We start from the raw sequence: 19,389 nt of genomic DNA, 5'->3' as shown, positions 1-19,389 counted from the left end.
TGAGATTATTATACATTGAAATTTATTATTATACATATCACATTATTACACATACAAATATACATTGAAAAAGAGCATATCAAAACACATTGCAACAAAATGAACCACCCCAAAAAAGAAAATTCTGTCATTTACTTACCCTCAAGTTGTTCCATCCAAGCCTGTATGACTTTCTTTCTTCTGTTGAACACAAAAGAAGATATTTTGAAGAATATGAGTAACCAAACAGTTGATGGGCCCCATCTTCTATATGGGGGGAAAATACTATGGAAGTCAATGGGGCCCATCAACTGCTTGGTTACTGCTTGTTTACATTCTTCAAAATATCTTCTTTTGTATTCAGCAGAAGAAAGAAATTCATTCAGGTTTGGATGGAACAACTTGAGACCGAGTAGGCCTATATGACTTTCATTTTTGAGTGAACGTTCCCTTTAATTGACATTTACAGGGTGACTATGAGGTCAACAATAGATTATGGTTGTATATTTATTATAGGCCTATATATAAAACTACAGAACCCGTCAAGGCACGGAAAAGCCGGATGTAGTTCAAAGTCAAACAAGATTACTTGCACAAAGGAAGGCCGTTACAGTGAAGAACTACAAGTACCACAATGCATAGCGGCTAGACGTGTCATCAAGCAAACATGGCTGCGCCCTAGAAACATTAATGTCTTCTACTCAGATTTCATTTTTTACCATTGTTACTACTAAGAAACATATCGATTCGAACGAAACGGTCGCGTTCAAAATATAATTTGTTAATGCGTTAACACGATACGAGTACAGCGGTTGTCAACGAGAAATAATTGTTATTTTAAATCTCAATGGTGAAATATGGAAGCAGTGCAGTCACCTCTCAGATTTCCATTTTCCGTTTTAAGGGCTGAGATTTACTCACGACACCTGTGATTCATCCAGAGGAACTTAAACAGGGCAAAACGAGCATTTAGTTCCTCGGTTGGTTTATAAAAGCGATGTTTAGTCCTGTGAAGTCATCTTATTCCAGGGTGAGCCCATTGATCGTTAATCGAGAGCTTGGGAAGACCAAGATGAGATAGCAATAGGTGAAACACTTTCTATTCACAGTAATCGAAACTCGGTTCTCTAAAGAGCAGGAGGTTTACCGATACTAAGCTTTACAAGGCAGCTGCGGTCATGTTTGGAGATCTGTTTGAGGAGGACGGGGATGGTTTTTCCTCTACACCTGGCACAGGTGTGAAGGGGAGAGAGTCTGAGCCTCCTCCACCCAGAGGGAAAGTCAAGCTCTGCGGGATCAAGAATCAGGGTGGCACCTGTTACCTCAACTCTCTGATACAGACTCTACTCTTCACACCAGAGTTTAGGGGTAAGATGAAAGGTTGAAAAAGACATTACTGTTAAAAAAAGAATAAATGGCCTAAAATCAATATACTGTCATTATATACTTGACCTACTTCCGAAGAGAATTCTGGCCACTCTATACTATTAAATTAGTGATGACCGTCCAAATACCCACACTTGCGGTCTTTGCACTTGACCACTTGACATGAAATGTTTGACATGTTTCCTGTAAATGGCCCAAGTGTTCAAGTGGGTGTGAAGACCACAAGTTTGTGTAGAACTTTTGATTACCCGATGCAAAAATGTACAAATGCTTGTGTTTACTGAGCTTTATTTTTCATTTTAAAATAAACTCCTAAACGTATGTTCAGTAGTCCCTATAGCCCCTTTCATACTGTGTTGATCCCTGAATTGCCATAGAATTGCTAGAGTGTCTTATGTGTGAATGCAAACATGTCCCGTGATTTATCCCAGGATGGGGACCTAGTAACATTGCTGGGATCAGATGTAGTTATCGTGCCCCTCTTTGACCGGGGATTTTAAATGCAGATCAACGACAAAGAAGAAAGTTTGTGTTAATCACATCCTGATGTTATGTGTCTTTACGGGATCTTTATAGGATGTGTGTGAATGCACACACAGATACCAAAAAATCACTGGCAGTGTAAATAAACCAAAGCCAAACGATCCCGGGACACATTATCACAAGACCACAAGTGCACATGAAGTGTGCCATTTGGGACAGGGCCAAAGATTTGTTCATGAATCAGATTGTAATTGGTACTCTAGTTCAACTGTTTTCAGTGATTTTCAGTGAATAAAACCTTACATTTTTGCCTGTTTGGCTCACAAAGATATTATATCATGTGAATCCAGAAGACTTAGTGCAAGAGTCATATGAACCATTTTTCTATTCTTTTATAGTGCTTTTTCTGTCAGTTTGAAGCTTAACCAAGTCCTTATTCACTTTTTATAGATGGAGTGGCCAAGATATTCTTAAAAAAAAAAAAAAAAAATCTGCTTTTGTGTTCTGTGTAAAAACAAAGCCATATGGGTTTAGAACAGCACGATAATGACAGTATTTTGGTATGAATATATTTTTTATGATGTGTTCTAAATTAAAATGATATCTCACAGAGGAGCTGTTCCATCTCGGACCGGATGAATTAGGGTGTCTGGCTGACAAGGCCAAACCGGAGGCAAAGGTGTGTATAAAAGTGTGTGAGGGAGATGAATGGAAGCTTTATACTGTACGTGTTTCGGAGGATCAGAAGGATAGATGTTTCCTGTTCTGTGTGTTCTCAGGTCCGTGTGATTCCTCTGGAGCTACAGAGACTGTTTTCTCATCTGTTGCTGGTGGATGAGCTGACAGCCTCCACGACAGACCTGACGGACAGTTTTGGCTGGACGAACAATGAGGTACAAAGACTTTATGATCTGTACTTACTTTGTATTTAGCAGTTACTTTTCATGTAACAGTGACTAATTGCAAAAACAGTCCCTTTGTAGTAATCTAGGGTTAAGTGGTACCCCAGGGTCACAAGGGTCACAGCATCTAAATTGTGCTGCTAAATGATCTTGCTCAAGGCAAAATCAGCAACCGTTAATTTTTTTCATAATTAACCCCATTATCTTTGTGCTGAAGCCCAGATCTTTAAAGGGATAGTTCACCAAAAAAACCTGTATGAGTTTTTCTTCTGTTGAACTCAAAAGAAGATATTTTGAAGAATGTTGGTATCCAGACAGTTCACACAGTAACCATTGATGTCCATAGTAGGAAAAATAAATCCTATGGAAGTCAATGGGGTCCATCAACTGTCTGGTTACAAACATTCTTCAAAATATCTTATTTTTGTGTTCAACAGAAGAAAGAAACTCATACAGGTTTGGAAAAACTTGAAGGTGAGTAAGTGATGACAAAATTTAAATTTTTGGGTGAACTATTCCTTTAAGACTGGTTAAAGAATGGTTAAAGCTAAACTGAAATGATCTGGCAGTTTGTTCAAATCTTTCATCTTATGCTTTGATTTTGTCTTCAGGAAATGGGCCAGCAGGATGTGCAGGAGCTGAACCGGATCCTGTTCAGTGCTCTGGAGAGCTCTTTAGTGGGCACTTCAGGCAGCAGTCTCATACACCGGCTGTACCATGGGACGCTTGTCAACCAGATCACCTGCAAGGAGTGCGGCAATATTAGTGAGAGACAGGTCAGAATGGAGCATGTGCAACTTAATTTTTCTTCTAGCAGTCCAGTTTGTAACCGCTTTAAATATAAGCAGCACAAAAAGCAGTGCATATTTAATATTTATGATACAGTACCGTTCAAAAGTTTGGGGTCAGTAATCAAGCAAGGATGCATTCAATTGACCAAAAGTGACAGTAAAGACATATAATGTTACAAAAGATTTATATTTCAAATGGAAAGTTCAAAAGAAAAGCATTTATTAAAGAAAGACTGTATAATGGTAGCCTGGAAATCCAGACCTAAATCTAAAAGATGGTCTGGCGTCGACTAATGAAAATCGGCCAGCTCGAGGGGCAGCACCGACTGCATTTGAAAATCTCACTGCACGCAACTGGATAACACTACGACCAATCACAACAATAAACCCCATACGCTTAGCTACCAGCGGAGCTAACTGGAAGATTATACTCTTGCCGTATCCGGTCGGCAAAACAGCAAAAACGTCCTTCTTGCAAAGGAACGATTCGAGCGGCGTCTTCTGTTCCTGTTTTAGATAAAAAGCCAAGTCTAACTCGTTCATTGTAGCGGCCAAAGCCGTTTCAAACAACTGGTGTTCATCCATAGCCATCTTGCAATGTTTACTAATGACTTCGACGTCACAGCACTGTCGTCATCTTTAGCTCGCCTCTGGCCCGCCTATATCAGATAACCCGATGTGATTGGTGCAGCTCAGATCGAGGGGCATATTTAATGAGCATCATTACTTGACACCAGAGTAACTCGCTGAGCAAATTCAACTTGTGCTCTCGCGAGAACTCTGGATTACCAGGGTAGTATAATAGCAGATAACAGCAAATCTGTTTACATCATTGATAATAATAAGAAATGTTTTTGAGCACAAAAATCAGCATATTAGAATGATTTCTGAAGGATCATGTGACTCTGAAGACTGGAGTAATGATGCTGAAAAATCAGCTTTGCATCACTGGAATAAATTACTATTTAAAATATATTCATATAGAAAACAGTTATTTTGAATTGTAATGCAATTTCACAATTGTACTGTGTTTTTGAGCAATAAATGCAAAAATTCAAGATCACTATCTTTCTGTTCTGTCAGGAGGACTTTCTGGACCTGACCGTGTCAGTGCGGGGTGTGAGTGGACTAGAGGAGGCGCTGTGGAACATGTTTGTGGAGGAGGAGATGTTTGAGGGGAATAATCTCTACCGCTGCAGCAGATGTGACCAGCTGGTTCGGGCCGCTAAGGTCAGTCAATACTGTTCATTTGGTCATTTATCTTCCTAAGGCCTTATACAACAATGGAGATTTATTCAAAATCCCCAAATCAACAGTTAGATAGGGGTCATGACATCATCATTTTTCATTATTTACCTGTTTCCCTGAGGTACACTACCATTCAAAAGTTTAAGGTTGTTTCTTATGCTCACCAACGCTGAATTTATTTGATAAAAAATACAGTAAAACTAGCCTAGAAATCTAGACGCACCCTAGCGGCAGCAAAATGTATTTTGCAGCCAGGGCAGTCTAGCAACTCTCCATAGACTTTCGAGCTGCAAAAACCTAAATTGGGTCAGGCCAATCATGCCGCGTATAGAGTATGCGGGGCGGGCTTAACATATGATGACAGAGTTGCGACGGTTCCCTGCTACTTGAAAACAAAGAATGGCTGCTGCTGGAGAACAGTCTTTCGAATCGGCTTTGGCCGCAACTCTGGAGAACTTGGAGTTAAGTTTTTCTTTGAGAAAAGAGCAAAGAACGGCACTTAAGTCATTCTTAAAAAAAGGAAGATGTGTTCGTAGTTTTGCCGGCCAGATATGGCAAAAGTTGAATCTATCAACTAGCTCCACTGTTGGGAAAACACTTTGGTTGGTTGAAGCGCTGTCCTATTGCGTGCAGAGGGAATTTGAAAGACAGCCGTTTATCCCGCCCCTCGGATTGAGCGTGTCTATGGTGAGTTGCCAGACCAAACATCTTGATGTAGGTCTGGCTTGCCAGGCTACAGTAAAACAGTAATATTGTGAAATATTATTACAATTTAAAATAGCTGTCTTCCATTTTGGTAACACTAAGTTACCTTATTGTACTACCTTACAATAAGGTCTCATTTGTTAACATTAGTTAATGGATTAAAGGGATAGTTCACCCAAAAATTTAAATTGTCATCATCTACTTACCCTCAAGTTGTTCCAAACCTGTATGAATTTCTTTCTTCTGTTGAACACAAAAGAAGATATTTTAAAGAATGCCAGTAACAGGCACTTAAGATGAGTCTACTTTAGTCAATTATAAACCTGCTTAATTTTGTCTTTTGTCACAGTCTGCTAAACTGAGAAAACTTCCTCCATTCCTGACCATTTCTTTGTTGAGGTTCAACTTTGACTTTGCCAAGTGTGAGCGCTACAAAGAGACCGGGAGCTACACTTTTCCTCTTGAATTCAACCTCAGAGCGTTTTGTGAGCAGGTACCAGAGCTGAATCGTACACAAATACATATTCCAAACTCTCCAGCCAAGTAAATAAGTTTGTTATTTGTGGAGATTCTATGCTGAACCGTAAGGTCATGTACTGTAAAATGCACTGCAGACTTCCTGTTAGCATCTGCTGAGAACATTTATATTGTTATCCCAGACTCATTAAGCATAGACAATTTTTTAGCTAGGAACCGCTAGTTAACTAGAAGCATAACTCTAGATGCAGAACTAAAATGACCATGGCTTTAAAGCAGAGGATGAACATGTTCTGTGTTTCTGACAGAACAATTGGCCAGACTCCGAGTATTCGTATGAGCTCTTCTCTGTCATCATACATAAAGGAGGCTGTTATGGTGGACATTATCATGTCTACATCAAAGACATCGATCATCTTGGCCACTGGGAGGCACCGGTCAGTCTTTTGTTTTTTATTGCTGTCTGTATGTATGGTTCAATATTAAGCAGTCCAATCCAAAAGTAACAAGAAATCTATTGTCTGTGACACCCCCCAACGTCCATCAGGAGGAAGAGGTAAAAATAAAGGCCAAGACCCAAAGACAAGAGGCCAAAGTTGGGGAAAGAAAGAAGGAGAGTGAGAACTGTGTAGAGACTGAGGATCCACTTTCTGTTCTTACTGGCATTCTGGCTCAGGTATGCTATTACACCATACAGCTATACAGCTGTGCAAGGCTGTAAGTAGATGTTTGAAATATTATTAGCACTTTTGTGATTTATAGTATAATGAATAATGAAATAGTATAGTATAATGGAATTCCCTCTTTTGAATCAAGAAAATGCCTTTTCATTCACTTCACAACTCAATAAAGGGAACAGAGTTTTGAAAGGCACAATAGCTGTAATCAATATTTCTTCAATTTTGTGGGCAAACAAATTCACATACTGATTTTCACTTGTTTTTTTCTCAGGAGGAGACAAAATGTGTGCTTGTAGACCAGCTGGGCCAAAAGCTGATGAATAAAACCGGCACGCCATGGAGCAAAAAATATAAAAAACAGTATGGCACCATCAGCAAGGTTAGGGTTCCAAAGTATATACTTCACACTATAGAGACGCAGATACACTAATACACTAACATTTGCAGGGCAGTAAGATTTTTTGGTAACACTTTATTTATTACAGTGTCCTTGTTACATGTAGTTACTATATTAATAACTATAAATTATGCATAATTACATGCAACCTAACCCTATAAGTACATGTAGTTAATTAATATTACTCAGTACTTAAATGTATAATTACACTGTAACAAGGTTTGTTTATTATTTAAATTAAAACTTTTATTCAACAAGAATGCATTAATTTGATCAAAAGTGACAGTAATGACATTTCCAGATCACCTAAAATTGATCTGGAAAATAATCATATAAATTCTGTTATTTTGAACTTTCTATTCATCAAATCCTGAAAAAAAAGTATCACGGTTTGCACAAAAAATGTAAGCAGCACAACTGTTTTGAACATTGATAATAATAAAAGTCTCTTGAGCACCAAATCAGCATATTAGGATGATTGACACTGCTGAAAGTTCAGGGTTTTTTTCTGAAATAAATAACATTTTAATATATATTAAAATGGAAAACAGTTAATTTCTATTTGTTTTAATATTTCACAAATGTACTGTTTTTGCTTTATTTTATTTTTATCAAATAAATGCAGGCTTGGTGTGCATAAGAGACTTCTTACAAAAAATAAAATCTTACTGATCCAGAATTTTTTAACAGTAGTGTGTTATTATTGCATTTTATCATACTGGCCAACAATATTAGCAGTGCTGCAATATATAATTTAACTTTTGTAGTTAAAATGCTAGAATAACTTTAGGAAACTAGATTTTAATGGTATTAAGCTGTGCCTTTATTTATGGTTGGTTATGGATTAGTTTTCATGCTCATGGGAGAGGTGTATCTTCAGTCAATTCTTTAAGGTTATTTTGATCAGTATAACTATATTGAGATTTGAAAAAGTCATATGACCATTTGTCTTCCTCCAGTTTCTTCAGACCCACCCTGAAGTCTTTATGCTAGTCTCCAATGGAACCCGTGTAGCTCTGAAAAATGCTGTTCCTGCGGCCACAGAACCCAGTCCAACAGAACCAGTCAGTTCAACTTCAGCCAAAAGCAACCCAGAGAACATAAAGCCAGAAACCGCAGGAGACACAGAAGACCCTGACGGATGTCATTGGTTTGACCTGAATGACTCCACTGTCTCATCCATTACATTGAAGGACATTGAGAAGCAGTTTCAGGGAAAAGAGAGTGCCTACATGCTCTTTTACAGGAAGACAACTATGAAAAGACCTCCAGAGGGTATGCTGTGTGTATGTGCGCAGGGTCAAACCTGCCGGATGGCCATTTTGTATAACACAATGAAACAAAAGCCAATCTTAACTTGCATTTAGTGCTTGGAAAGTGTTCATTTTTGACCCTGTGTGTGCATATGTAGTGAAAATCTATTTGTTTCACTGGTAAATACTTAAAAATGGTTATAGAAAGGCTTTTTTGTATCTTTTTAAACAGCCATAGGAAACCCTGCGTACAAAGTGCCTCCTCACCTGGTGGAGATGGTACAAGAAGAGAATGCAAGAGTTCAGCAGAGGAGGTGACTTATACACTCATAGTCTCATACACACTTGGCATGGGGTGTTTTATGCAGTGTTCATGTCATATGTGCCTTGTAGGGCTGAGTTTGATGCCAGCAGCAATAGCATTGAAGTGAGGCTGCATTTGGCCCCTTATTATCACTGCCAAAATGGAGCCCTACACCCCACAGCCCCGGGAGAAGACTCCATCATCACAGTCACCTTCGACCGCAGAAAGACTGTGGGAGACCTGCGATTGGCCATCTACCAGGTGACAACCACTGATCCCGTTACTAGTCCACACTGATTTTTCAGTGACAAGGCGACCAGAATTCAATCATTTTCAATGTTAGCTGATCATTTTTGTTGACATGAGCGAAAACAATTTTAATGTAAATGAATGCCCCATTAGATTAGATCTGACAGACCTTTGACTTTGGTTTTTAGATGCAGGATCTTTGGGAAGGAGACATGGCATTGACATTGGCTAAGAATGTGCCAGCTGGGTTACATTTGTATGATACTCTGACAGGTGAATACATTTGCAGTGTACTTACATTTGCACTAACACGTTTTGTAAAGCCCTTCCAGACACTTTCAGACAGCCTTGTCTTGAGTACCAAATCAGCATATTAGAATGATTTCTGAAGGATTGTGTGACACTGAAGACTGGAGTAATGATGCTGAAATTCCAGCTTTGCCGTCACAGGAATACATTACATTTTAAAATATATCAAAATATAAAACCCATTTTAAACTGTAATAATATTTCACAGTATTTCTGTTTTTACTGTATTATTACAGTAGTATACATTAGTTATTCTGGATGATCATTTATGTCTCTTGTGTTGTTTCAGATGACCAGATGTCGCTTTATAGTGCAGGAGTGTGTAATGGCTCTGATCTCTTTGTGTGGAATGGAAGAGAGGTGGGCAACTAATACTTTAACAATACTATACCCTATATGGATTTGTTATGAAATTCCTTTTCTACCAAAGTTTCTACCTAAATATTGAGTCTGTGCTCTATTTGTGCTCATTTGAGGGATCTGTGAACCTTTCAGAGCTGGCCCATGTTTCCACTGATTTGAGAGTTGTATACTGACAATGATGCTACACAACCTGCCCTCAAACAATCATGGTGCCTCACGATCTAAGTTTACAAATCTTACTTCTTGTTTTGATTACATACAAACATCCAAAGTCATTTAATTTAGCAAATTTTGACAATTTTTCCAGCCTAGAACAGCCATTTCTTCTGTGTAAACTCATGTAAAGGGTCAGATCGGGCATTGGCGCTCAGTTGGTGGAAAAGAGATATGTGGATTGCAATTTCAAAACATTAGAGCCAAATTGACGTTTTCCTTTCCTTTTCTCTCTCTCTTTTTTTTCAGGTCAGTGGTGTGGCGGTACAAACTGGCATTGAATGGGAGCCTGTTTTGTTGACTGTGTTGCGTCCCTCTGCAGAGGAGCTGGGATGTGGGGATGAGTCAGGGGTCGGAGACACTGATGGATCTGGTCTGGTGCGTTCCATGAAGGGCTTTGCTGGTGGGGCCACTCTAGGTAAAGTCCTCGAGGCTCTAGGGCCCCAAGAGGCTTTTTTGTGCCAGGAGCAGAGCCGTCCAGGGGCCAGTGGGGGCGGGGCCAGTGGCTGGAGGGTTTTTCCACCTCAGGACATGCAGAGGACACTGAGAGAGCTCTCTCTGAAGGACGGCGACGCTGTACTGCTGCTGCAGCCAGAGGAACTAGACAGCAGGTAAAGAAGGCAATTTCACGATTCTCGATAGTGTTTTTTTTTAACACAGCTAAAAGGTGTTTAATATAAATTTTGCTATTTAAGTTCAAGGGTTAGTTCACCCAAAAAATTTTATTCTGTCATTAGTTGCTCACCAAACCCGTAAGACTTTTGTTCATCTACACTTCAACAAAAATGTAGATCATTTTAATGAAACCTGAGAGATTTCTGTTCCTCCATTGAAACCGCTTGATTCATATGGATTTATTTTAAAATGTCTTTATGAACTTTTTGAAGTGTGTAAACGTTTTGGTTGCTTGGACTTTCAAATGATGGACAGAAATATCTCTGGTTTCATTAAAGTTCCCCTATTATGCCATTTGAAATGTTTCTAATTTTCTAATTTCTAATGCAAAGTCAAAAAAACTTTAATTTCTCATAATATACATTACACATCACCTCTTTTCTCACAGTGTCTGAAATGGCTCAATAAAGGTTTAAGTCTCTCTAAACTCCTCCTATCCAAGAGCCTAACCTGCTCTGATTGGTCAGATGGCCCAATCTGTTGTGATTGGTCTACCGCTTACAGCGCATGTCAGAAATTAAACGCCTTATACCATATCTGAATTTCAGCTCTAGAGGTTTCCCCCAGCACTCGTATACACAGTGATACCATAGACTGTAAAAAAAGATGTACGACGGACCTTCACTCTCTTTCATTGTAGAAAAGTGAAGCCGCCAATGTCCCAATATGGCGCTGACATCTTACGCTAATTCGGGACCTGAGTCTGCGCAGTAGTGAATCGGTTAGTATAGATCACTGCAGAAAAACTCTTTATGTTGGTGTGAAATAAACAGTAATGAAAGTGTAGAAATTAATGTTAAAGCTCCAATTCATTTGAAGTGTAATTTGATTTAGTTTGTCTCACGTACCTTTAGAGTACATGGAGAGGGCGGGGTTTATGACCTATACTGGGACCAGCCACCTGGGGGCGATCAAAACGTTTTGGCTCCACTTTTCAGGACTTGTGCGGCACACTTGATTGATACGAAAAGTAACAATGGCGTTGGCTTTACATACAGTAGATATGTTACGGAAGTGTGACTGGAATTACTGACGACTTATTTTGGCAAATCGATTCTTTCGTTTAGGAGACAATAACTTATTTCTCGCACACTTTTATCTTTAAAACTTCACAGACCTTTTATTTTCACAAACGGCTATATTACACACTACATGAAAGGTAATATTCGAAAAGCATCATAGTGGCACAATGAACAAAGTGAACAATGAACGAACAATTATTTTTCAATTAAATAAACATCTTTCAAAAAAGGCAGTGACATTTAACATTTCCCATCACAGATACTAGAGAAGTGAATATATATATACATTGATATAATAGGAACCATGATTTTCCACAGTATCTTCAGCCTCAGTGGTGACATGGTTACCGTGACAACGCCCTCAGACTGTCGGTGGCTGCAGGTGGAGTTTTGCCCACTGAGTGGAATGAAGGAGGAAGAGGAGGAGGAGGAGCAGGGGAAGAAAAAGAGTAAAGTCTCAGCTTCAGGGAACATGGTGAGGATGAAAATATGCATGTATACACACAAATACACACTGTTGTCTATCTATCTATTACCATTTCAGTCTTATCTGACTTTTGGTGATTCTATGGGCCATGTCTCGCCATACACAAGAGACTGTCCATGAATTTTCTTGGCAATGATTTTTCTGGAGTAGGTTGCCAGGTCTTTCCCCAACAAGTAACTTTGCAACTGCATGTCAACTAACTCTCATTAGAGTATTAGTCGACTCTAGTGAACTGTTAGTAGACTGTTAAGTTAGAGTTAGGTGTTAGGGTTCAGGTTCAGGTTAGTAGAATAAGTTTACATGTAGTTGCAAAGTTACTTATCGTCAGTAGAATGTATATTGGAGGAGTATCAAAATAAAGTTTTAGCAGAAATTAAGCTGACAGTCTATTAATACTCTGAGAGTTAGTTGACATGTTGCAAAGTTACTTATTAGTTAGTAGAATGTCTACAGTGGACCATCGAAATAAAGTGTTACCTAATCATTTTGTTATACGCTTTTGTAATTTGTATTTTTTTTCTGTTTTGGCTTTAATTTATTTTAATTACAATTTCAGCAATTTTAGTACTTCAACTTCAACAGGTAGTTGCCAAGGCAACATTTATAATTTAAGTTTATCATTCAATATTTATATTTGATTGTAGTTAACAATCCACAGAATGTTGTACACTTGTGCTGATTTGGTGTGTGTGACTCTTGCAGCTGCTGGCAGAGGTGAAGGAAAAAGCTCTTGAGGAACTTCGCCTACAGGATGAGCTCAGTGGTAAGAACAATTAATAATTATAATTAATAATTTTCAATGATAAGGGAAAAGACTCAAAAATACTCAGTAACCTTAGTCCTCATAGCTTTCTGTTTATTTTTTCAATTTATATCAGTGCTGCCTGGGAAAAACAACTTTTCAGCATAGTGCTATTTTAAAATAGAGGAGTAGTGCCAATAAAGAATTTTTGATACTTTTTTGCAAGTACGGATAGTGTGCGGGAGTTTTTTAAAATAGAGTAGAATGTAGAACTTGTTTGTCAGGAAAGAGCGTTTTGTTCGCCAACATTTTGTATCAACCGATATGTTTTTTTTGTTTTTTTGGTGGCTGATGGCTGATATAAAGCAGATATTTGATATGGGCTACATCCGTAATCACATACTTCCCTGCTGTATAGCAGGTGAAAAACAGTATGTGACAAGAGTAGTGTGTCTGAATTCACAGTGCTAATAAAAAAAGTAGGCAACAAAAAAGGTACCCGGATGACCAACTACTTAGGCGAGATTCTGAAGTGTGCGCACTATGGACACTTTACTATCCCATGAGGCCATGGGACAGGATTTGTGAATGGCAGTGAAACTCTCACTGGTAGGTCATGTGATAATGACAATATGGCGAATGCAGTTTTTAGCTGTCGCAAAAGTAATTACTTGTTCATAATACGTACCTATTCAAGAAAGTATACAAGTTTGGACGCATCCATGCCACTTAATATATAGATGGTAAATAACACATGCTGCAAGTAAATTTTAATTGGTTTTACATATAATTTGTAAAAGTAAACCTGTAAAATAAACAGTATATGAGAAAGTATTATACGTTTGCCGTTTTTACTAATAATAGAAAGCCATATAACTTTTACTTTCTATGTTTCAAAATTCTGTCGTATAATTTATTTGACAGAACTGTTAAACAGAGACAGTAACAAATGAAGATGGATAATGGGAGCTCATGTGCATCTGTGCTCAGATGCTGGTGGTGTTAGTGCTGTCAAATAAAACTCTTTTAACTTTGTTATCTTTGATGAATGAATGTATTTCAATTTTTGTCAAATAAATCAAATCAAAAAGTCCAGCTCCCGACACGTATCGGCCAAAAAGAAAAAAAATACTTAACAGCTGATTCAATTAATTACAAATGCCAATATATCTTGTAGTTTGGAATCAGTGTGTCTCTTGTCTTTTATTCCTTGTTTAGGTGTTGAGTGCTGTCTGAGGCAAATGGATCGAAGTGGGAAACTTTTACCTCCAGGTACTTTTCAAAATGATCATCAGCATCACTACCAATGTGATCCCTTTAAAGGTTTACATGGTAAATTGGCTTGTCTGTGTTCTAGTGCATGAGCATTTGAGTGTTCGGGATGCAGGGATCAGGCTGATGACTTCACTCTACCTGTGCCCTGGACCAGTGCCAACAGCAACACAGGTGCGTCCATACAATTTGGGCATGTAATTGTAAAAAATAACATTTCTTTGTGACTTTTTCCCCCTCTTAATTTACCTTCTATAATGAAAAATATGTTTTCTCCATGCAGTTGTTCTTGTACTTTAGCGTTGGTCTTGCGCCTTTAGTCGGTCAGGAGCTGGAGATTATTGTAGAGGAGTCTCTAACTGTCAAAGAGGTGAACTTATTTTTTAATTTTTATTTATTTATTAAATTCTACTGGTGAAGTGAAAAATAATGTGTTTTAATAATGTGTTTTCCTCTTATTCCAGTGCCTTAAAGAAATGTTGCACATGGCGAGGCTTGAAGGTACAATTCTTCAAATGTTTGATATTTAATTTCACATTTAACTTGACTGGCTTTCTCAGATTTATTAATGACACAAGCATTTCTTTCTCCAGGTGAGTCATGGCACTTAAGGAGAGTGGACTGGTGTGAGGAGATTGGAGAGCCACTTATGGATGAGGTGGGAACTCCAAAAATCAATACTAATCCTCAATTTATCTCAGTTTACAATTTCAAATATTGACCCCTGTTTACTCGTGTCTCCTAGAATGCATCTCTGAAAGAGGCAAAGGTCATTCATGGGGACACACTGGTGCTGGTGGAGGGGCGGCTGCCTCCAAAGGTGCGTTTTCAGTTTGGAAAGATTTCTTGTGTAAGATGAAAAGGAAATAAAAACTTTTCAAATAATTTTCTTTAATCTCAACGTCAGGGTTACCTCAAGCTGTCTGTGAGGATGTGCATGGACATGATCCACAGCTCCAGCGTTCCAGAGCTGAACCACACAGCAGAGTCTCAGAGCATCGAGGCGCTCAACACAGGTTCGACTTTTACCGAATTTTCTATAAACCAAGTGGGATTCAGGTTGTTTCTGTCAGTGGGCTGTCAGATTATGAGTGCTTGAGAGAATAGCTCTGGTTTATGCTTGCTTATGTTTATGTGTCCTGGTGTTCCAGAGTGGTCTGGATCAGAGATGAGATTCATTGGTTATGTGGAGATATCAGAGGAGGCTTCACTCGATGACCTCAAGACTCAGGTTGGCCTCACCACTCACAGCATTAATGACAGCAGCTGATAATAATAACTTAAAGATTAAGTGTAATTTTACTAGCTTTAAATGTCATTTTACAACATAATCCAAACAGAATATATACAAAACATCTGTCACATAAGATCGTGGTCTAGAGATTTAGTTTGAAATGGTCATAGGGCAGTGGTTGTGGAATGGAACATTTCTACATATTTACATACTTCATCTTTTATTAAACAAGTTTATTGATATAAAAATGTATGAAGAAAAACCAACCTGTGCAGCACTTTCCATTTGGCTCAATTTCACATACTTTTAGTGAGTTCGGAGACCCCTTTACTGCTAAATAAAAAATGCAGTCTTCAAACAGCTTATTTAATATTCTGCATATTAAACTGGGATAAGAGAAAATATTGTAAAATGAAAAAGGCTTCACCTTTTATGAGCTATAAACACCCTTCACTCATTTAAAGATTAAATGATTAAAGAAAAAAGGTAGAGAAGCTAGTGAAGAAGGAAATGCTGTACACTACCGTTCAAATGTTATTTTGATAATAAATATTTTTTTAAACAAAATAAATTTTATTCAGCAGGGATGCATTACATAATAGATATTTTTAATGATGCAAAAAAATCTATTTTAAATGCTGTTCTTTTGAACTTTTATATTTATTAAAGAATCATGAAAAAATGTATTAGTTTACACAAAAATATTAAGCAGCACAAAAATATTAAGCAGCACAACTGTTTTCAACATTGATAAGACTAAGAAATGTTTCTTGAGCAGCAAATTGACATATTAGAATGATTTCTGAAGGATCAAAATTCAGCTTTACATTACAGAAATAAATGACATTTTAAATATATTAAAATAGAATTGTGAATTGTAATAAAATTCACTGTATTTTTGATGTAATAAATGGGCTTGATGAGTATATTAGACTTTTTTCCTCAAAAACACAAAAATATCTTATAGACCCCAATTTTTTTTAACAGAAGTGTACATTTTTGGCTACACTGTAAACAGTGGAAGTGAAATGCTGCGCTGTCGTATCAGCATCCCTTGAGAAAAGCCATATATGTGTTTCGGTAGGTGATGACTCTGCCGGCACTTCAGGATGTGTGTGTGCCCAGCCCTGCGTTCCTGCGTGTGTGGTTGCTAGAGTGCAAGAAACCGGCCAGGATACTCCGAGGAAACCAGCAGACCCTCAGGTTGATAGATTAGGATTTTGTTTATGCTCTGCTCTTTTGTGTGAGGTCTCTGTTGCCCTTTTTCCACCAAATGCAGATGGGAACACACTGAACGGTTCCAGATACGGCACCAGCACTCTTTTGGTGGGAAAAAGACTTTTTATTGTATTTGGGATTAATGTCCTCCTATCCCTGCAGGAAACTGAAGCTGGGGAATGGGGTGGAGGTGTGTGTTCAGAGGCTGATGAAAGAGGAAGACCTGGGGTGAGACATTCTGACAGCAAATCAAATGAAGCGATTGATGAAATCCATGGAAGAAAGAAACGAGATTTTTATGCTGTTTGAAAAACACTGATTATTCTTTTCTCGTAATCTGTTCAGGCTAAAGGATTTATTGCTGAGGGTTCATATGGGGGTGCCAGGAGAGAAGACATATTATCCCTCTGAGGAGTTTTTGTGGGACGCTGGGAGGGACAGCACCCCTAAGGGCCTGTACGCTGCTCTGGCCTCCCAGTACGGTCTCACTCCTGACAACCTGCTCCTGGCTAAACACCTGCCTGACAAACACACCTGGATGCCCATTTCCAACTGGGTGAGAAGAGAGAGTTAAAATGGGAATAGACTATTTGTAGGCAAGAGCTATAGAGTTAAGATTATACTTGAATAATCCGTTCTGAATAATTCCAGACTCAACAGGTCTCAAAAAAGAAGAAGAGGAGGAAAGCTGAGAGTCTCCAGGCAGCTCCTTTCTACCTGAAAGATGGAGATATTATAGGCGTCAAGGTAAAATTATTTTAAAGGGATAGTTCAGCCAAAAATGTATTTAGTTCAGTCATAATTTTCTCACTCTCATGTTGTTCCAAACCCGTAAGACTTTCGTTCATCTTCGGAACACAACACAAATGAAGATATTTTTAATGAAATCTGAGATTTCTGTTGAAAGTCCATTGAAAGTCTATTCAACCGACGCTTCAAAACTTTCATAAAGAGATAAATCCATATAAATCAAGCGGTTTAATCCAAGACTTTTGAAATGATCAGTCGATTTAATTTAGGTTTTTATTCACATACAAACATTGATCAGCGAACATACATATACAGCATGTGCCCCTTTTGAGATTATTACACTGGCTGCCAAAAATAGTGTGATAGACTTGTAAAATATAAGTTTTATCTTTGGGTCTTCAGCAATGCCTCTCTCACTTTTTTTGTTTTGTTTGTATTTACATGTGTGTAGAATCTGCTAATAGACAATAATAAAGAATTCACTACTCTGGAAGATGAGATTGGTCAGCAGAGACTCAGGGAGGAGAATCACAACACAAGGTGCATTTTCTTTTCTTTTTTTTGCTTTTATTGCCTCTCTCCAAGATTACAAGATATTGCGTTGTAACCCTTTGCTGGTTTGATTTGATTAAACGTGTAGAATTAAGAATGCTATAACATTTGGACACACTAATTTTCAGAAGTTTGGGTTCTGTAGAATTTTTAGTTAAGCTCAGCAAAGCTGCATTTATTTGATCAAAAGTGACAGTAAAGACATTTATAATGTTACAAAAGATTTCTATTTCAAATGTATGTTGCTCTTATGTACTTTCTATTCATCATAAAAGCCTGTCCACAAAAGAATTAAGCAGCACAACTGTTTTAACATAGATAACAAGAATTATTTCCTGAGCACTAAATCGGCATATTATAATGGTTTCTGAAGGATCACGTGACACTGAAGACTGAAATGATTCTGAAATCACAGGGATAAATTACATTTTAAAATATATTAAAATAGTAATAATTGCTGTTTACTGTAATTTACTGTATTTTTGTCTTAATTACTGTATTAAGAGACTTCTTTAAAAAAAAAACTTTTGAACAGTAATGTATGATGTCTCTAATGACAGTTTGATTTTTATGTTGTCCACTAGGGGGCGTACTGCCAGTGGAGAATGTTCACAAGACTCTGGGTCCAAGAAGTCGGGCTCAACTAAAAACAGGAAACCAGAGGTGGCCTTATCCATCAATGTGGGAGTGTTCAGGTAACACACCCTGTGAACAGCCCATTGGTCTTCAAAACCATCACTAAGGCCACTAAGGTGCCATGGCAGAATCTGCCCCACCGAATCACGGCACAGAACCCAAACCGAAGACAATGCGACAGTGCTGACCCGCCCTGTGAAAAATAAGATTATATGGGCACAGGGATGCTGAACCAAAACTTAATTTTAAGTGGGAATATCATCTTCAATCATTGAGATTTCTTGAAGCTTGTACACTTTCTTTGCCCTTTATATGTAATTCATTCCTGGAGCAGATCTCTGTACCCTACAAGACAAAGAGGTCATTTTCAGCCTATGCCAATGGATTTTCTTCTGCACTTCTGAGGGTGTGCTTTTTTTTCCACAAGGAAGGGTGTTACAACTATTGTCTTCATTTTTATTTTTATTTTTTAATCATTACAATACTGTATGTAAAAGGTTTTACACAGATATCCTTAATTATGTGGAGTTAATATGGAGAATAATGCTTTCATTCACTCAAAAATAAAATACTGCGATTATTACTCACCCTCATATCATTCCAGAGTGTAATTTAGGCTGTTATTCAGTCATAATATTCCTGTTTGCCGAAGCTTGTATCTAGTCTGTGTTCACATCCAGGTACAAAATTCGTTGTTGACTGAATGCAAATCTTTATTTTTTTCTCACAGTTGCAGGTAGGTTTATATCCTGCAATTAGGATTTTTTTTTTGAAAAAAAATTGTGAGATATAAACTTGCAATTACGAATTATAAAGTCCAGTACCGGATAAAAAGTCTGCTCATAATTCACATTTTTTTGCAATTGCAAGAAAAACATCAGAATTGCGAGTTTATGTCTTGCAATTATGATGTTATAGCTTGCAATTGAGGGTTTATGTCTCACAATTCTGAGAAAAAAAGTCGCAAGTCAATTGTGAGCTGTAAACTCGCAATCGCGAGAACAGAATTGGGAGATATTACCCTTTTTTATTTCTTGGTGGAAACAAGCTTCCATACAAAAG

At 37.9% G+C, this 19,389-nt stretch overlaps 1 protein-coding gene across 1 annotated transcript; it reads left to right on the top strand.

Annotated features, from left to right (window-relative positions):
• The first annotated feature begins 610 nt into the window (after positions 1-610).
• usp40 (ubiquitin specific peptidase 40) lies at positions 611-18,914 on the top strand. Its single transcript, XM_084128658.1, has 31 exons — positions 611-1,347; positions 2,460-2,527; positions 2,628-2,741; positions 3,362-3,526; positions 4,625-4,771; positions 5,844-5,987; positions 6,280-6,408; positions 6,519-6,647; positions 6,923-7,030; positions 8,008-8,323; positions 8,534-8,615; positions 8,695-8,866; positions 9,043-9,127; positions 9,453-9,523; positions 9,989-10,350; positions 11,755-11,911; positions 12,626-12,686; positions 13,884-13,937; positions 14,023-14,111; positions 14,221-14,307; positions 14,402-14,438; positions 14,531-14,595; positions 14,683-14,757; positions 14,845-14,953; positions 15,089-15,168; positions 16,256-16,374; positions 16,552-16,617; positions 16,735-16,945; positions 17,041-17,136; positions 17,591-17,679; positions 18,276-18,914. Exons 1-31 carry the CDS (start codon positions 1,158-1,160, stop codon positions 18,388-18,390), a joined length of 3,792 nt encoding a protein of 1,263 aa, XP_083984784.1. The 5' UTR covers positions 611-1,157; the 3' UTR covers positions 18,391-18,914.
• The last annotated feature ends 475 nt before the right edge of the window (positions 18,915-19,389 follow it).

This window comes from Abramis brama (assembly GCF_963993115.1).
Source record: "Abramis brama genome assembly, chromosome: 11".
Taxonomy (NCBI): Eukaryota; Metazoa; Chordata; class Actinopteri; order Cypriniformes; family Leuciscidae; genus Abramis; species Abramis brama.
Note: the sequence above shows the minus strand (reverse complement) of the source record. Positions and strands in the feature narration are given on the sequence as shown.